General features: G+C 43.6%; 1 protein-coding gene across 2 annotated transcripts in view; it reads right to left on the bottom strand.

Moving 5' to 3' along the window:
- The window catches only part of MDN1 (midasin AAA ATPase 1), a 159,079-nt gene extending 142,279 nt beyond the window's left edge, over positions 1 to 16,800 (bottom strand). The window contains exons 1-7 of one of the 2 annotated variants that reach the window (XM_084827091.1): positions 16,547 to 16,800; positions 8,541 to 8,767; positions 7,132 to 7,356; positions 5,234 to 5,341; positions 4,950 to 5,142; positions 2,126 to 2,341; positions 1,119 to 1,250 (exon numbers count right to left, since the gene is read on the bottom strand). In XM_084827091.1, the coding sequence (XP_084683217.1) occupies positions 1,119 to 1,250; positions 2,126 to 2,341; positions 4,950 to 5,142; positions 5,234 to 5,341; positions 7,132 to 7,356; positions 8,541 to 8,767; positions 16,547 to 16,651 (1,206 nt within the window). In that variant the 5' untranslated portion in view covers positions 16,652 to 16,800. The remainder of the gene's footprint in view (positions 1 to 1,118; positions 1,251 to 2,125; positions 2,342 to 4,949; positions 5,143 to 5,233; positions 5,342 to 7,131; positions 7,357 to 8,540; positions 8,768 to 16,546) is intronic. The other variant, XM_084827090.1, reaches the window with a different exon arrangement.
- Between the last annotated feature and the right edge of the window lie 2,876 nt (positions 16,801 to 19,676).

Here is a 19,676-nt window from a genome sequence, read left to right on the forward strand (position 1 = left end):
AAACAGACTTCCAGAATAGCAGCTCCCTGCACCATATCCCATTCATCAGGGAAAGCCTGAGAGATCCCTCTTGCACAATGGATCTCATTTTACATCAATACTCATAACTGTAAATACCATAATGTAGGCAGCCTACTGGCTCAAACAATGCATGAGACCAAGTGTCTCACCTCCAATGGTGACTACAGATAAAGGTCTTCAGGAAATTTTAGTAACTCATTATTAATAAGCAGCTTTTTACATACAAATCCATGTCAGTTTGAGTCCCATGCATACAATGAGTGCTGCACAGGTTTAAAATGTAAAGTACACGGGACCACACATACAAGTGACCTGTGCTATGATCAGGTTGGGCATGTACCTGCCCAATAGAGTTGGAGTGGTCAGGTTTGCAACATCAGTCACCTAGGAAAGGAAACAAGGGAATGGGATGCCCCTTCTTCTTTGCCCAAAATGAAACAAGTGATTGGTCTTGTCAAATACCAATATTTTGACAGGACACTTCTCAGGCATGCAGTACCAAATGCTTTAGGCTTACGGCACCAAAGGAGCCACTTCGAAAATGCTTTGTTATAGGGCGGCATAGAAATATTGTAAATACATACATATTAAAATCATCAAGGGCACCATACAGAGCAGACTAGGAGTGCAGCATCTACATGCAAAGGGTGGGGATTCATCCTGATTTGTAAAACACTGTGAAAATCTGTTTTTAAAATGTTCTAGTACATCTGCACAGCAGCACATGCTCAGCAACGTGTTATATACAAACGACTGGAACTCCACATCATAAATTGATTATTAACACTAGAAGAGCAAAGTAAAAATAAATATTCTGATTAAGAGTGCAATCCTATGCATGTTTAGACAGAAAAAAAATCCTACAACTCCCAGCTGGCATTGCTGGCTGGGGAATGGTGGGAGTTCTAGGACTTTTTCCTGCCTAAATTTGCATAGGGTTGCACCTTAAATGATCTGATGTCCTCCTCCTCTTCTGCAGGTATGGATTCTTAGATTTCAACAATGCCATCATGAAATATGCAAGTCTTCCAGAGAAGCTAACAATGACTCTCATCCTAAGGACCTACAGAGTACTTCTACAATGCACAGCTACATACCACATCAAGAGGAGCATAATCAATATCCTCCAGGAGTATCCAGTGCCCTTTGCTGACTGCTTGGGTTAAGGACCCTGGTTGCCATGCAAACTCCCCTGGTACATCTGTACAACGATACATGCCCAGTAACGTCTATCAGAAAGAAAGAAAAACAAGCACATCGAATATATATATATTGTTTTAAAATATGAATATATGAAGATTTCTGAAGCATAATTAATTTCTGCTTGTTTTCTTCTATATTTGATATGCTAGAATCTATACAGATTACTAGAGACAGCTTTGGACACTTTTTGCTAGGCAAATATAAAATATGTACATGTTTTTGAAAACATTTCCTAGAATCTGATACTCTAACAAAAGTGAACAATCAATATTTAGATGCAGCACAATTTGTCTCTGTAATATAACTAGAAAAATAGACAAAATATGCTAATGACCATTCAAGACTCAACCCTTTACTAAACACGTTTCGTTTTTTTACAAAATGTCGATTGGTACTTCAGGGCAGCAGCAAGTACACCATCTATATATGGGTAGCACAGCTTGCAGGAATATTTCCAACAGGCAGGAATATTTCCAACTGTTTAGTTATATGAATCCTTTACAGTAAGGATAAGCGGGCAGTAGATCTCCAGATGTTTTGAACTCCAGCATTCCTGACCATTCACCATGTTGGCTTTGGGATGAAGTACAAAACATCTGGAGACCAACAGTCTGCCCACCCATGCTTTCTAACCCATCAACAGGAAAATGGGATACTGAATCGATAGCACCAAGTTTGAACATAAATTTTCTTGTAATACTAAAGTAATGACTAAATTACTAATAACATTTGTTTCATTTTCACAGCTTGCGTGTTCCCAATACCTAGTCCATTCAGATGCTGAATAATTATTCTAAAATATGCTTATTCCTTCTGGTCAAGCCATCCGCCTAGGCATCCAATTCTAAATTTATAAACATAAAATAATTTCATAAGATGGCTAAAATGTGCTTCCCATTACCTTACTGTCAGTTTGATCTCCTAGCTGGACTTTTAGAATGTGAGGTGGCTTTGTCCTTCCAGTTAGTGCTGCCAGGAACTCAACTAGAGATGTTTTGCCACATCCTACTGGCCCTTCAAGCAACACCGCATTTTGTGAAGATACAGCCATAGCGAGGTTTTGAAGATTTGTGCAGGCAGACTTCACCATCACAAATTGGTTCAAAATGTTCACCTGCTAGGATAGAGATAGCAATGTTTTCAATTGGAAGGCAATGGAAATAAACACTGAAGAGGAACAGGGTATAAAAGGATGGGCAACCTGTGTCCCTCCAGATGTTTTGGCCTACAACTCCCATCAGCCCTAGCCAGCATAGCCAATGGTGAGGGATGATGGGAGTTGTATGCCAAAACATCCAGAGGGCTACAAGTTGCCCACTCCTAGTATAAAGTATTACATTTGGCAAGTTACTCTTTAAGTGTCTCAAAGCCTAAACAAAATGTGATGTAAAGCTGCCAGTGCTGAGGAGCGAGGGGGGAATCCAGATCAGGACCACACAGTATTGGGGAAGGTTCCCCCCACCCGCCAAGATCCCCCTGAAGCCACTATTTGCCCTCCCCAGCCCTAGGTTCCATTTACTGTTTAGATGAGGAATGGTATATAAATGTTGTAATTAAATAAATAAAATAAACCTCAACGTTTTGTTTCAAGAATCCAACTTACTTGAAAATATATTCAAAGTTTTGTTTTGGCTCTAATGATAGGAAACCACCTGGGAATCCCATATATGCCACTGTGAGTTATGGAAGAAAGCGGGGTGATGGATAAAATAAATAAATAAAATTTGCATGTAGGGGTACACACACCAGTAGATCGCAGGGCAACTGTTGCATGGCTTCTAAGCTTGGGTGCATCTTCCCATTTCTGTGGGTTCTCAGCTCCATAGTGAAAATATGCCTTCTTCATTTCAAGGAGCCTCCCTTCCCCCCCAGCTGCTAAACACTGTTGGGTGTAATACCCAGCATCATTAGGTGGGGGCCGGGATGCCACACTCATTCTTTGTTTCTCACCCCAAAACATCTACCAGTGATTAATACCGTAAGAGCTGTCAGACCATTGTTTTGCTAAACAGCAGGGGTGTCGAGCCTCAGGCCCACAGGCCAAATGCAGCACTCGTGGGGTTCCATTCCAGCCCTCCAGCTGGCCACACCATTGGCCCTGCCCCGTTTCCCCCAACTGGATGGCGATTTCTCAGCTCTTGCGCATTTCCCCCCATTTTAAAAGGTTGGCATGCTTCTCCTAAGGCTTAGTTACAGGCAGCCAAAGCTTTAAGCTAAAGTATGCTGGTGTTTTTTTGCTCTGCCCCTTTTGCCTTCAGCTCCACCCCCTGTGCTTTCAGCCCTGCCTACCACTAGAATGCTGCCCCCAAGTTTCTCCGAAATTGAATTCAGCCCTCCAGCTGAAAGAGGCTTGACACCCCTGCTCATGCAGGAAGAGGCCTCCCTACCCTCTTCCTGAAGCAAGTATTTGTGTTTTTTGTTTAAACTGTTTGACATCAACACAACTATTAAACATCAAACCATACATCACATCCTATCAGCACTGAATAAATATCACCCATTCCTTTGTCCTATCCTCTCATTTCTTGCCCAATTCATATTATGCGATGTGGCAGAACTTGGGAGCATCAAGCAAAGCAAAGCAAAATATTAAACAACATGTCTTTGTCTTTAATATTTTTTAAGGTAAATCTGTTGTTGACATCACAGATCCCCTCACTGTATCTCTAGATAACCGAGTCTGGTGGCTGAATGCTGCTCTCTGGCTCCACAGCAAAGGTTTTCTTCACTACAAGATCCTCCACAGAATAACTCCTTCACTTTCAACCTCTTATGTGAGAATTAGCTCTGGCTAATCAGAGATGGCCTCTGAATTCCATACTACTAGGCCGTACACCACACACAACTGAAAGTTCAGTCAAAATTGTGCATGTGGACAAAAATAATTGTCCGCTATTAATATTTTCAACACTTCAGAATAATTCTAATGAAGTAACAACTGCTCAACCAGGAGCAACACAATGTAGAGATTTTGCCCTACGTACTACATACTATTGTCAGATCACTAATGCCGTCAGTGCTTAAGGGCACAATCCTAACTAGATAGGCGGCCACCTCCGAACTCGGAGGCAACTGCCTATCCAAAGCAAGGCAGGAGAGGTATGGGGGGGATCGTTCCCTCCGCGCCTCTCCTGCCTTGCTATTTTTCGCTAGACAGCCATTTTCAGGGGGCCGACCAGGAGAGGAAGTTGCCGTACGACACACCGGATGTGTCGTACATGCAGCTCCGCTCTCCCCGCCCCAGAACACCCCCCGGAACTCCCCTTTTCAGTCGCTTCATGCTCCTCTTCCGTGTGCGGAGGACAGGGCTTCGCTGCACTGCCTCCAAGGCAGCACGGACGAGGGGGGGGGAGGTCAGTTTTCCGGGAACCGACCTCGGAGCCCATGCTCCAAGGTCGGTTCTTGGAAATGAGCATATCCTATGGCTCTCCAGACAGTGTCTAGTGGCCACAGGATTGCTTCCTGAGGAAATTAAAGTTATCTGAATCATCCTATACAAATTTTAGGCTTGGATCCTGAGTTGCCCTTCCATTCACGGATGAGACTCCGATACAGCAGAGGCTCCCTCTGGTGGAAGGAGGGAAGGCAATTTCCACCAATTGCCCCTGCACCCAGCAGTACTAACTGTTCCAGACAGTTCCCCAGTTATTTGGAGCAAATTTTTCGGCAGCACCAGGAGCTTCAGAGGGAATTAATAACTTACGCATCATCAATCTTTTACTTACATTTCCTCTGGGCTCAAACTGCTGCTTAGGTAGCACAACTCCACATACTGCTACTACCTTTGCAGAGAGGTCAGCAGAAACAAGCTCTCCCTGAGTGTACCGCAACTCCTCCTCTTTGTTCCAAAAGGTTACGTCTGGGTTGGCCAAGACAAGAGCACACTCAACATTCTGCATCCGTGATTCTTCAAGCAGCCTGTCAAAGTCACATGGATGCTTAGCACATGTGCAGATAAAATATTAAATGAAAACACACGCCCCACACAGATACCACCAAAAAAACTTACTTAAGTCTGAAATGTATTAACTCTTCTGGATTAAAGATCTTCTTCAGAAATGATAGTCGATGCTCATCATTCATGCATGTAACCAGTGTGAGACAACTGGCAGTATACCTAAGAAGTAAAGATTGTACAAGTGATGTTTCATTTTAGGACTACTGAACTACGTTTCTTTGCAGCTTTTCAGACAATTTTCTCCATTTCTCTAACCCAGCCTTGCCTAATGCTTTGGACTACAACTCCTAGCATTCCTGACCATTGGCCATGCAGCCTGGAAATGATGGGAATTGGAAGTTCAAAACTCTGGAGGCTGCTAGGTTGAGAAAGGCTGCTATAGGTCACTGGTCTTCAACTAATGGGCAATAACTGACGCACAGGACTGTGTGCTTGCTGCTGTGCAGAACTGTTGCACTAGCGGCATCATGACCATTTTCTTTTTTCTTATGTGTTTACGTTTGTAACAGGAGAAAGAATGATGGAGAGAAGAGAGAAAGAATGCATGCAAAAGTACAGGCATAAAAGAAGCAGGTCTTGCATTTTAGGATGAGGTGAATGAAGGATTGAAATGTTGAAGATTATGGGCTGGATACAAATTTAGGGAAGTGCAACTGGGCTGGTGGCAGCAGACATCCCGCCTCTCAGAGATGAACCCAAGCCCCTTGAGATTTCTGCCGACCCTGATTCTGAATCAGAGTTGGAACAGCTAGATCAGAACCTAGGGGAGATTCTTCCCAAGGCCTTGACAAACAGATGGCCCAGGCCGAGTTGCTGCCTCCTCCTTCCACTGTGAGAACTCAAGTTTCCGAGGAGGAGGAGAAGGAAGAGGGTCGTGACTTGAGAGATGCTAGAGATCGTCGCAAGTTGAAGTGGGAGGAGTTAGGGATGGGGCTAAGATGCTCCTCCAGGATGGCCACTCTTAGAAGCCAATGTAGAAGGGAGCTGCCCTAAGGGAAGGGTGTCACCGCGAGGCAAGTTTCACAGGCAAACTGTTAGGGGAGGATAAAGTTCTCAGACTAGTCTCAGAGCCTGGGGAAGTCTGAGAACTTCCTTGAGTCTGCATTATAGAAAGGCTAGTCTTTAGCGTAACAAAGCCGTAATAGCTTTTAGTCTGAATTGTTGATTGCGAAGGGGGGAGGATGATCAATCCCAACAGCTCGCTGACTCTTATTCAGAATGGGAGCGGCCAGAAATCTCTGGGGGCTTGGGCTCATCCCTGACAGCACCCCCTCCTCCCCATTTATGCAAGGTAATTGATTTGGGGGGATCTAATTTTGGGGGGGGGAAATCTGCCCCCCCTCCCCCTTCACCACAGCCTACCCCATTCAGCAGGTCCCCCAACCCTCTGTGCAGCATTTTCAGGAGGCAAGAGGGCCTGACAGGGGGAGGAGGGGGCAGGGAAATCTGCTTCCACCAGCACAGGCGCACAGGCGTAAATCTGCACCCAACCTTATTATCTTCAAGGTGGGTTCTCACACTTACAACTTTATGCATTTATTATTTAAATCTAGTCTCATGATGGTGGAGAGAGCTTTACACAGCAGAAGGAATACAGCCCACAAAAGTACTAACACTAGACTGACGTGGTGAAAGACACTGGACCTAGCCATTCTTCAGTTATCTTGACACTGATCTGATTTTTTTCCCAGGGCAAAATTGTAAGATCCGAAGTGGACCCCAGTTTTAGGTGGATTAACTGAACCCACACAATCTGAGAGAGTCCATTCTTCTTTATGTTTTTCCCTGAATAGCTTGTTGGAAAATGTTCTTCCTCTTTTCAGTTTAAATGATCCATTGTGGTTCTGTAGCCATCTTGTGGGCTTTACAATCCAAGTCAGGCTTGCACAGGTCAGTCTCTACCCTGATTTTTATAACCCACCATAAAAGGACCATAAAATGAAATTTACCATCGAACTAAAGTATCATGACTCCTCAATAAGGGGACACAAACACTCCAGTCCCACAACTCTCTGAATACAGATTGTTCTTTCTGAAGAAATTTGAAGGCTGCTTCCATGAGATCCCTTAACTTCATCCGCCGGCGCCCATATCGAACCATGCTTGTATCTGAGCTCTCCAGAAAGAGTCTTTGGAACACTGGTGAAGTATCCTTAAAGTATCTCAGAGCAAATCTACAAGAAATAGAGATACTGAAAGCAACTAAAACTGTAGCCAGCTCCTGCCACAGTAAAACTAATATTTGTTAAATCTGGGGAAAAGTATGGGTCCTATGAAAATTAAAAGCTGCATTAAGCCCATCATGTGAACAGACTGTAGCTTTAATACAAGTGAGAAAAAATAAAAATCAGCAAGTTCATCCTAATCCTTATTTTTTCAGAAATTAAAGTCAAACTGCCCACTGTAGAAGGAAAGTAGTAGTAGTTGGGAGTTAAATAAAATGTTTGACTTCGCACCCAAACAACAGTCTATAGGCCCCTGGTGTAGTTTCAGCTCTAGGACGAAGCTGATCTCATCAGTAGACGGATAGACTATCCACACATAAGAATGGCTTTTATTTAAGCTTTTCCCACAGAAGAGAAGCTTGTCTTTTTCCTTCATGCTAAAGGAGATGCATGAATCAGCCATGCAATATTCCTTGTTTCCCCTAAAACGAAGCTTAGGTTTTATGGGCCTTATTGTCCAACCTTAACAACAGTTACTGGGAGAAAAAGGATAAATAAATGATGTGAAGGGGAGCTATGGAAACATGGGAAGAAACAGGGATAAAATACGTACGTTGTGACCAATCAGTGATTGGAACAGACAACATAACCAAGTTTGGCATGTGGGTAGCCGTACGTTAAGGGATGAAGGGAAGGGTGGATTTGCTCCCAGGAGGGGTTCACCACTGCTAACAGTAAGCTGTAACTGGTAATGTATGGGCTGTATTTCTGTAAACTTATATGCCCCGTTGCTATCTTATACTTCGCATTTTGTTAACATCACCCTTTACATCTGTCATGTATTAATATGCTGCAATGCCTTCCCTTAGTAAATGCTATAAAACGCAACCCATTATAACTGGCTCAGCAACGTGGCTCCGTGACTGTGCTATACATTTCATAAAGCAGGTGATGAACTACAGCCCAGGCTCTTTCCTGTGGGGCAAGGTTTGTAGGACTCATCTATAGTAGAGCCTGTGTGTTAAAATGTCTCCAGCCTATTAATATGGCTAAAATAAATTCCTACACCATGTACAACTGTGAACTATCACGCATACATGATTTCTGCTTGGCTACCACATGAACCAGCCTCCAGCCAACTGTCTACATAAAAACAAAACTTAATAATTGCGCAGAAATATCACATGACTTACGGCATCACATCTGGATGATCCCCAATAAGTTTGCTCATTGCCACACAGAGTCTCTCATGAAGATCATGGTTGATCTGGCCACTAGATTTAATGATTTCTGCATTTCTTTCCAACAAATCCAGCAAGATTGGACGAAACTGGCGACCAATTAGAACAGTGCATTCTTTATCCAGTAATAACTGTGCTAAGGCACGGAGGATGCACTGACGGTCCTGCTGACTCCAGATCTGAAAACAAAGTAATATTCAATAAAAGCAGATTTTTTTTCTCCCAGCTCCATGGAAAGGGGTCAAAGCTAGTAGATTAGAATGGGAGAAAGATCTAAAAAGCAAGAGTAAGGAAGGTAGGACTTTTTATATGCAATATAACACAAACATTTCTGCTACTCACCCTTTATCAATTCTAGTAAGAGAGACTTGAAACCAAAGATTACTAAAATGAAAAGTAGACACATCTGTCTTAGCAATGTTTATTTGGTAGCCACTTAGTGGCAGTGGCTACAGCAAACACTACATTTCATTGTACCTGGCATATGTGTTATGTTTTCACACCTCATCTTTCATCATGTAGATCGGGGTAGTCAACCTGGTGCTCTCCAGATGTTTTGGACTACAACTTCCATAAGCCCCAGCCAGCATGGCCAATGGCCAGGGACTCTGGGAATATAAAACATCTGGTTGCCTAACCCTGATGTAAGTCAACAAGACTTAGCTTGCTTGTCCTCAAGGGACAGGACCTGTCCCTTTTTTGTCACTTCCATTCTCCCCATCCCTAAAATATAAAATAGTTTATAAGTAACACATAACCCACCCTGAATTACTGTGATAAAACATGCTACATTTCCAAATAAATAAAAATGGAAATACCTCCTGACATTGCTATAGACAGAGATCAGACTGTATCATACAACTACACATGAAGAATTATGAACACCATTAGTGTTAATATTTCTCCTTATTATAATTTGCCACAGACTAGCTCATACAGCTAAATTCCTCCACAGAATCATGTATGCAAGCACATAACAGTGTGGAGAACTTTCAGCAGCTGCAATCATGGAAATGGATGCTAGATCACCATACACACAGCGTGGTTGATATTAATCTCTCTACACTGCTGTGTCCCTGCAAACATTACGACATGAAGGAATTCAGCAGTATGAACCAATCCTAAAAGATGGTTTTTAACATTCTGCCAACTTGACTGTGTGTTCATTGCTCCTGGGATACACCTATTAATTTGACAGCAAGCATATTAGTTTAATTTAGGATTCATTAGCTGCACACTGACAGTTTCATTTCAGCCTCCAGTGTTTTCTGACTAGGTCCTATCCAAGAAAAGATAGCAAGCTTTTCTCATGAATATATCCTAAGTTATTGTGCAACTTCATCTCTTATGTAGGGGGTTATTCAACAGGGCTTAAGACAAAAATTGCTTCTGAAGATAACTGCTTCATATACAAACTTGTTTATATTCCGGTACAAAGATTGCACCCAAAGGATAAAAAACATGATTTCCTCAGCCACTATGCAAAAAACAGCCACGCCGTAATCCCCTTTGGGAAATGAAGTTACAATTATGCATGCTAACATACACACACACACACACACACTGCTTGAAGTTGGGCAGGAGCCAAAGGCTCAGGTCCATGAGCAGAAAGATCTTTTTGGATCCAACCTGATGTATGGTGCAAGTTGCTCATTGTCAAGTATATTTTTTAGTTCCTTCTCTCTGCTTCTGCCAAATTTTGGTCTGGATTATAGGAATTAATCTCAATGAAGGCTTATGTGTGAAAGATCTTGCCTGGGGGCAGGGGGTGGAACTAACCCTGTTAGGAAATTTCTCCTAACATTCAGCCAAAATTTTCTTTCCTGCAACTTCTAACTATTAGTTCTAGTTCTGTTCTCTGGAGGAACAGGGAATAAGTCTACTGAATCTTCTGCATGACAGCCTTTCTGATATAACAGTGGACTTCAAATGTCTCTCAATCTTTTCTAGGCCAAACATACTCAGCTTTCTCAACTGTTCCTCACAGAACTTGGTTCCCAGCCCTTTCACCATCCTGACTGCCCTTCCGTGGACATGTTCCAGTTTATTCTTCTTAAATATCATGCCCGGAACTGGACACAGTACTTCAAAAGCAACCTAATGTAGATGACAGCGGAGCTATCATTTCCCGTGACACTATGGTTCTTTTAATACAGCCTCCAATTGCATTATTTTCTTAGCAACCCATCGCGCTGCTGGCTAATTCAACTTGTGGTCATTAAGAGACTTAGGTCCTTTTCACTGATACTGCTGCCAAGCCAGGTCTTCGCAGAAGTACATCTATACTTGTGCCTTTGATTTTTTTTCTGTACCTAAATGCAAGACTCTTAGAATAACAACCCCTTAGAATGTGAACTTATTGAAAAAAAAGGTACCTAAAGAACTGATGGCAGCTTCCCCCCCCCGCCCACCTGCCCCAAAGACTCAAGGGAGGCACCTAGGAAATGTTTTTGTAGCCATAACAGGAGTAACTTCAAATAATTAAGAACGGGGGAGATAACTATAATATTTGTTTCCATGGGCAGCAACTAAACTCAAAACAAATCCCTGACCTTGTAAGATCATTTCTACTAACCAAAGCTATTTTTCAAGAGACAAATGAAGTAATTTTAAAACCACGGTGGTACAAAGTTGATGGCAGATTTCTACCCATCAATACATTTTCACACAATACCACTACAAAATTACACTTACATTGCAGCTTTCTAATGTAGGTTCCCAGAATAAATCAAGAGATATTGTTGATAAGAACAGCACCTTGTGGTCCAAAGAGGACAGTAGATTGCCACTGCCCAATCATCTTCCCAAACTCTGTGCTAAAATAATGAGCTGGATTTTTTTTTTTTTAATCAAACTGTTAGCCTGAAACTGAAGTACAAGAAAACTAGAAATCCTTCTGCTCAGGCTGAGAAGAATCTTTGTGGTAGAAAGCAAGTAGTCAGGAAAGGAAAAACAAGCACAACAAAATTCCAATTTCATTTCATGGCACTGTGGTAATCATGCCACATGGCCTGGTCCATAGGTATAAGGCCTACTGGTGGCAGGGTGGAGATTTAAATACATCATAAAGAATAATATCTTAGAAAAAGTCATCCATCCCACCCCCATCCCCAGGGAGCCTAGTTCTTTCCCTGTCTCTGATTTGTTGTTGTTCAGTCGTTAAGTCGTGTCCGACTCTTCGTGACCCCATGGACCATAGCACGCCAGGCCTTCCTGTCCTCCACTCTCTCCCGGAGTGTGCTCAAGTTCATATTCATTGCATCGGTGATGCTATCTAGCCATCTCATCCTCTGCTGTCCCCTTCTCCTTTTGCCTTCAATCTTTCACAGCATCAGGGTCTTTTCCAGGGAGTTTTCCCTTCGCATTAGGTGGCCAAAATATTTGAGCTTCAGTTTCAGTATCTGTCCTTCCAATGAGTAGTCAGGGTTGATTTCCTTTAGGATAGACTGATTTGACCTCCTTGCAGTACAGGGGACTCGTAAGAGTCTTCTCCAGCACCACAGTTCGAAAGCATCGACTCTTCGGCGCTCAGCCTTCCTTATAGTCCAGCTCTCACAGCCATACGTTGCTACTGGGAAAATCACAGCTTTGATTAGACGGACCTTTGTCGGCAAGGTGATGTCTCTGCTTCTTACTATGCTGTCTAGGTTTCCCTTAGCTTTCCTCCCAAGGAGCAAGCGTCTTTTAATTTCATGGCTACAGTCACCGTCTGCAGTGATCTTGGAGCCCGAGAAAATAAAATCTGTCACTGCTTCCATTTCTTCCCCTTCTATCTGCCAGGAACTGATGGGGCCAGATGCCATGATCTTCGTTTTTTTAATGTTGAGTTTCAAACCAGCTTTTGCACTCTCCTCTTTCACCCTCAACAAGACGCTCTTGAGATCCTCTTTGCTTTCTGCCATTAGGGTGGTATCGTCTGCGTATCTGAGGTTGTTGATAATTCTCCCGGCAATCTTAATTCTGACCTGTGATTCATCCAACCTGGCGTTTCTCATGATGTACTCTGCATATAAGTTAAATAAGCAGGGCAACAATATGCAGCCTTGTCGTAATCCTTTCCCAATTTTGAAACAATTGGTTGTTCCATGTCCGGTTCTTACTGTTGCTTCTTGACCCTCATACAGGTTTCTCAGGAGACAGGTAATGTGGTCTGGTACTCCCATCACTTTAAGAATTTGCCACAGTTTGTTGTGATCCACACAATCAAAGGCTTTAGCGTAGTCAATGAAGCAGAAATAGACATTTTTCTGGAATTCTCTTGCTTTCTCCATGATCCCGCGAATGTTGGCGATTTGACCTCTGGTTCATCTGCCTCTTCGGAACCCAGCTTGTACTTCCGGTAGTTCTCGGTTCACATACTGCTGAAGCCTAGCTTGTAGGATTTTGAGCATCACCTTGCTGGCATGTGAAATGAGCGCAATTGTACGGTAGTTTGAACACTCTTTGGCGTTGCCCTTCTTTGGAATTGGAATGTAAACTGACCTTTTCCATTCTTGTGGCCACTGTTGAGTGTTCCAAATTTGTTGGCATATTGAGTGCAGCACTTTAACAGCATCATCTTTTAGGATTTTAAATAGCTCAGCTGGAATACTGTCATCTCCAATAGCTTTGTTGTTACTAATGCTTCCTAAGGCCCACTTGACTTCACTGTCTAGGATGTCCGGCTCAAGTTCCGTGACCGCACTATCATGGCTATCAGGGACATTCAGATCTTTCTGGTAAAGTTCTTCTGTGTATTCTTTCCACCTGTTCTTAATCTCATCTGCTTCTGTTAGGTGCCTGCCTTCTTTGTCCTTTATCATGCCCGTCTTTGCACAAAACGTTCCCTTGAGATCTCCGATTTTCTTGAAAAGATCTCTAGTCTTTCCCATTCTGTTGTTTTCTTGATTTCTTTGCATTGTTCATTTAAGAAGGCCTTCTTGTCTCTCCTTGCTATTCTCTGGAACTCTGCATTCAGTTGGGTATATCTTCCCCTTTCTCCCTTGCTTTTCGCTTCCCTTCTTTCCTCAGCTACTTGTAAAGCCTCATCAGACAACCACTTGGCTTTCTTGCATTTCTTTTTCTTTGGGATGGATTTCGTTGCTGCCTCCTGAACAATGTTACGGACCTCCGTCCATAGTTCCTCAGGCACTCTGTCTATCAAGTCTAATCCCTGAAATCTATTCATCACCTCCACTATATATTCATAAGGGATATGATTTAGGTCATACCTGAATGGTTTAGTGGTTTTCCCTACGTTCTCCAATTTATGCCGACATTTTGCAATAAGAAGCTCATGATCTGAGCCAAAGTCAGCTCCGGGTCTTGTTTTTACTGACTGTATACAGCTTCTCCATCTTTGGCTGCAAAGTACATAATCAATCTGATTTCTATAATGACCATCTGGTGATGTCCATGTGTAGAGTCGCCTCTTGTGCTGTTGGAAAAGAGTGTTTGCTATGATCAGTGTGTTCTCTTGGCAAAACTCGATTAGCTTTTGTCCTGCTTCATTTTGTACACCAAGGCCTTGCTTGGCTGTTATCCCGGTGATTTCTTGACTTCCTACTTTAGCATTCCAATCCCCTATGATGAAAAGGACATCTTTTTGGGGTGTTAGTTCTAGAAGGTGTTATAGGTCTTCATAGAACCGATCAACTGCAGCTTCTTTGGCCTCAGTGGTTGGGGCATAGACTTGAATTACTGTGATGTTGAATGGCTTGCCTTGGATTCGTACTGAGATCATCCTATCGTTTTTGAGATTGTACCCCAGTACTGCTTTTCCCACTCTTTTGTTGACTGTGAGTGCTACTCCATTTCTTCTAAGGGATTCTTGCCCACAATAGTAGATATGATGGTCACCTGAATTAAATTTGCCCATGCTTGACCATTTCAGTTTGCTGATTCCCAAGATGTCAATGTTCAATCTTGCCATCTCATGTTTGACCACCTCCAGCTTACCTTGATTCATTGATCTGACATTCCAAGTTCCTTAACAATATTGTTCTTTACAGCATCAGACTTTCTTTTCACCACCAGACACATCCACAGCTGAATGTCCTTTCAGCTTTGGCCCAGGCACTTCACTCTTTCTGGCGCTACTTGGAAATACCCTCTGCTCTTCCCCAGTAGTATATTGGACACCTTCTGACCTGAGGGGCTCATCTTCCGGCGTCATCTCTTTTAGCCTTGTGATACGTTCCATGGGGTTTTCTTGGCAAGAATACTGGAGTGGGTTGCCATTTCCTTCTCCAGTGGACCACATTTTGTCAGAACTCTCTGCCATGACCTGTCCGTCTTGGGTGGCCCTGCATGGCATAGCTTTTGGCTTCACTGAGTTATGCAAGCCCCTTCGCCACGACAAGGCAGTGATCCATGAAAGGGCTGTGTCTGATACCAGAACACTATTTGGACAAAGGCAAAACAACTTAAATGGCACCTAATTCACCAGTTAGACTATACAGCTAATAAGAGAGTTCTTGGAGAAACTTAATTATACCATCAGAAATAAGGTGGTATTATTATCACCACCACCATCTTATTATTTAGCCTTCCCATACATTAAAGTAATTGTGTTTAACTGTACTCAAAAGAAATTTCAAAGCAAGCCAAATTAAGTTCCAGAACATAGTATTCTAGAAATGTTCCAAAGAACATGCTAAACCAAGACTTTAAGACCAGCATGAGGAAAAACTCTAGAAGGGCTGTTATTGAATGTGGTTTATATTTCAGTCTTCAAATTCCAGAGCTTTATCTGCCGAACTTTTGTAATCTGCAGGCCTTCAAACATTGTTTTTTTAATACACAGAGAGCACTTTTGCTAGGGATGGAAAAAGCATGAAAACCACACGCAGACCCATGTTTGATGAGCACACGTGTATTTCTTTTGACGTGCATACACTGTGAACAGAGTGCATGATGACCTACATACGATTTCCCCACTTCACTGCATACAGATGTGCTCTCTATTTACGTTTGCAATAGTTTGAATCAGTCCTAAATATTTCCTTTTGTGGGGGCTGCAAAGAACTACCTTCCCCTGTGAATGGGAGTGCCTGTCCACAAACACCACCCCGCCCCCTGCCATCCCATTTTTAAGTGCTGTAAGAATTCATCCAAAAAGAGCAACCAGTATTTTTCAGCCATCCCAAGTCGATGATCTGAATGGTGAATTTGTGTCTACACGCACACATATTTGTAAACAGTGGAATAACAGCCTTGTGTTGTTGACCTAACGGAATGTGGAATTTTCCCAACATCAAAACATGTTAAATGAGATAGTTTTTACTTCCGATTAAAAACAACAACCTAAATCTTCCCACATCCCCTGCTTTTCCCACTACCTAGCCTGATGAAGAGTTCTGGAGAACTCAAAAACTTGCACATTTTTGTGGAAATGTGGCTGGTCCTTATAAAAATATTGCCCAACTGCGGATCTTGGATTTTTTTCCCCTCACAGACCAGCAGGACTGTCGTTGTTGTTGGTTTGCCGTAGCAGCCTAGCTTCCTGAGACAAAGCGTGTGCCTTTTCTCTCTCGTCGCAATCTCTAACACAAACTGACGGCGCTTTAGACCAGTCCTTGACGTTAGAGAGCCCCCTCAATCATTTATCATCATCATCACTCCCCTTGAAGGCGGTGTTGCTGAAGAGAAGTGGGAAAGGCTCATGGAGGGGATTGTCCTCTCCTCCCCGCACCACCCAACGCCATCAGAGGACAAAGGCGGCCAGACAGAGCTTGCTTGCTTCCTCCTCCTCCTCCAGCCGGGCCAATCCCCCCTCCCCAAGGCAGGAAAGGGTCGGTGGGCGGGTGGGTGCGCGCGGGCGCGCGCGGAGGAGGGAGAGTGAAAATGGACGCCCAGCCCCAGCCAGCCAAGGCTTGCCCCTCCCCCACGGCATGTCCACCATTCCCCTCCCCCCGCGAGTGCTGAGGGCGAAGAGGCCGCCGAGGCTGCGGCCGCTGCGGCTATTGTTGCCCTCCCACCTGTTTGGCGAGGAACCTGCTGAGCTCGCCGCCGCCGCTGCTCCTCTCGCTCCTCTGCGCTACCAGCTGCAGCGGAGCCGCCAGGCTGAGCCGGAGATGCTCCATCCTTTGGCGCTCGCAGGAGTTCCTTCGGCTCGAGCTCCCCTCTTCCCGCGGACTGGGAAAGGGGGTGTCCGCCCGCCGCCTGCCTGCCGCCTGCCTGCCGACACCCGCTGCCCTGGGCGCGACACGTGGGAAAGAAGAGCGACTTTCGTTTTCCCCCTGAATGCCTTGCGTCATCGTTCAGCGACACGAGCCGATGGATCGCTTCTTGGCCTTTGCTACTCCCCTTTCCGCCCTCTCGGGCAACAAAACTACTCGTCCCATCATGCATGGCGACACCCATCCATAGCAACTCTATGCGCGGTTGGCGTGTTGGATGCTGGGATCAATAGGATTTGGCCCCCTCACTTGGCTGTGGCCCGAAGTTGCGCCGTGATTTGTTTTGTTCGTCGCCGGCAAGTCTACATACCTGCCTGGAATTAAGTCCCATTGAACTTAAGGGGACTTACCTCTGAGTAGGCATGTACAAGGTTGTGGTGTTCAGTAATTCAAGGCGCAATCCTATGCATGTTTAGACAGGAAAAAAGTCCTACATCTCCCAGCATCCCTCCAACCAGCCATGTTGGCTGGGGCATGCTGGGAATTGTAGGAGTTTTTTTTCTGTCTAAACATGCATAGGATTGCGCTCTCAGCCCCCTCCTGCAGTTTGATTTGAGGTTTACATCGGTTTATGTTAGGATGAAGAAATAACTACGTTCAAAACACGTGAAAGTGGTTTGAATGCACTCCTGCAGGAATCCGAGATATTTGTGTAATACTCTACTTTCTTATTTGGGAACAAGCCCCATTTAGCTACCCATTTAAGTACAGGTCTATACTTGCAGACATATATGTTGTTGTTGTTGTTCAGTCGTTAAGTCGTGTCTGACTCTTCGTGACCCCATGGACCATAGCACGCCAGGCCTTCCTGTCCTGCGCTCTCTCCCGGAGTGTGCTCAAGTTCATATGCATTGCATTAGTGATGCTATCTAGCCATCTCATCCTCTGCCGTCCCCTTCTCCTTTTGCCTTCAGTCTTTCCCAGCATCAGGGTCTTTTCCAGTGACTTTTCTCTTCGCATTAGGTGGCCAAAATATTGGAGCTTCAGCTTCAGTATCTGTCCTTCCAATGAGCAGTCAGGGTTGATTTCCTTTAGGATGGACTGATTTGACTTCCTTGCAGTCCAGGGGACTCGTAAGAGTCTTCTCCAGCACCACAATTAGAAAGCATCAATTATTCAGCGCTCAGCCTTCCGTATAGTTCAGCTCTCACAGCCATACATTACTACTGGGAAAATCATAGCTTTGATTATACAAACCTTTGTCGGCAAGGTGATGTCCCCAAGGTGATGTCTGATGGTCACCTGAATTAAATTCGCCAATGCTTGACCATTTTAGTTCGCTGATTCCCAAGATGTTGATGTTCAATCTTGCCATCTCATGTTTGACCACCTCCAGCTTACCTTGATTCATTGATCTCACATTCCAGGTTGCTAAACAATATTGTTCTTTACAGCATTGGATTTTCTTTTCACCACCAGACACATCCACAGCTGAGTGCCTTTTCATCTTTGGCCCAGCCACTTCACTCTTTCTGGCGCTACTTGGAAATTTCCTCTGCTCTTCCCCAGTAGTATATTGGACACCTTCCGACCTGAGGGGCTCATCTTCCGGCGTCATCTCTTTTAGCCTTGTGATACGTTCCATGGGGTTTTCTTGGCAGGAATACTGGAGTGGGTTGCCATTTCCTTCTCCAATGGACCACATTTTGTCAGAACTCTCCGCCATGACCTGCCCGTCTTGGGTGGCCCTGCACAGCATAGCTTATGGCTTCACTGAGTTACGCAAGCCCCTTCGCCACAACAAGGCAGTGATCCATGAAGGGGGCAGACATGTATAGAATTGCACTATTAGAATGTTACATGTGTCTTTGTCCATAGATCATAAACCGCCTGAATTCTCTGAGTATTTTCTTGGGGCCTGGGGCATGTTAAGGATGATGGAAGTGACACACTTGATTTATCTTTGGTGCAACCTGGGGTATGTTTTTGTATATAAGATAGTTTTCCTGAAAACCCAAAATAGCCACCAACAGAAAGTGATCAGTATAGGCAATGGGGGTGGGATTAATATCCTACTGTAGCATTTTAAAGCAATATTTAACATCCCTGTTCGTACAAAAAACTTTCATCTCATCCATCTTTTTTGTAGTCCTCACCAATAGAAGAAAATCCACTTTATTTAAGGGATTTCTAAGCCACCTTTCAAAATACAGATATTATTTATTTTTCTAAAGTGACATACAAGAGTGTAATAAAATCATATTAAAACAAGCAAAGTTAACGTTAGAAATAATAAACTCAACAAGATCCAAAATGCTTAAGGGAATAAAGAGACTCAGAATGTCGAAAAAAAAATGCTGTTTTATTCCAAGGAGTAGCCATATGCGTTTCAGCTCAGACTAATATATATATGCGCCTTCTTCAGGGGTCTGTATTTCTTAAAGTACCTGCAGAGATCAGTCACATGATTCATCTTGGAGACTTTTCCAGAGATCTCCACAGGCATTTTTACAAACCCCTTTAAAAGGCCCATATATATTAGTCAGGGCCAAAACACATAGGGCTACTCCTCAGAATAAAACTACATATTTTTTTCAAAATCCTGAGACTTGCATCTGATGAAGTGGATTCTAATCCTAGAAAACATGTGCCATTAAAAATACATATTTATCTTTAGAACTGTTGTTTTGCAATAGGCTAATGCAGCTACCCGTCTGAAAAAATGACTACAGTCCTCATACATAATCCCAAACTGGATTATGTAAAGTATTATCATAATCCCAAACTGGACTGCACGACTACAGTCCTAAACACACATACCAAGAAGTAAACCCTATTGAATGCAGTGGGACTCGCTTTCAAGTAAACATACATAAGATCAGTTTGCACAAAGCTCCCTAATAGGAAGCAGCCAGAAACAGTGTCTTGCATAATAAACCCTATGCACACAAAGAACACGTTGCTGCTAATGTGTTTTTGCTGTAAGGAA

Source organism: Heloderma suspectum, chromosome 1 (assembly GCF_057233095.1).
Source record: "Heloderma suspectum isolate Gila_16-S chromosome 1, 16-S_ref, whole genome shotgun sequence".
Lineage (NCBI taxonomy): Eukaryota > Metazoa > Chordata > Lepidosauria > Squamata > Helodermatidae > Heloderma > Heloderma suspectum.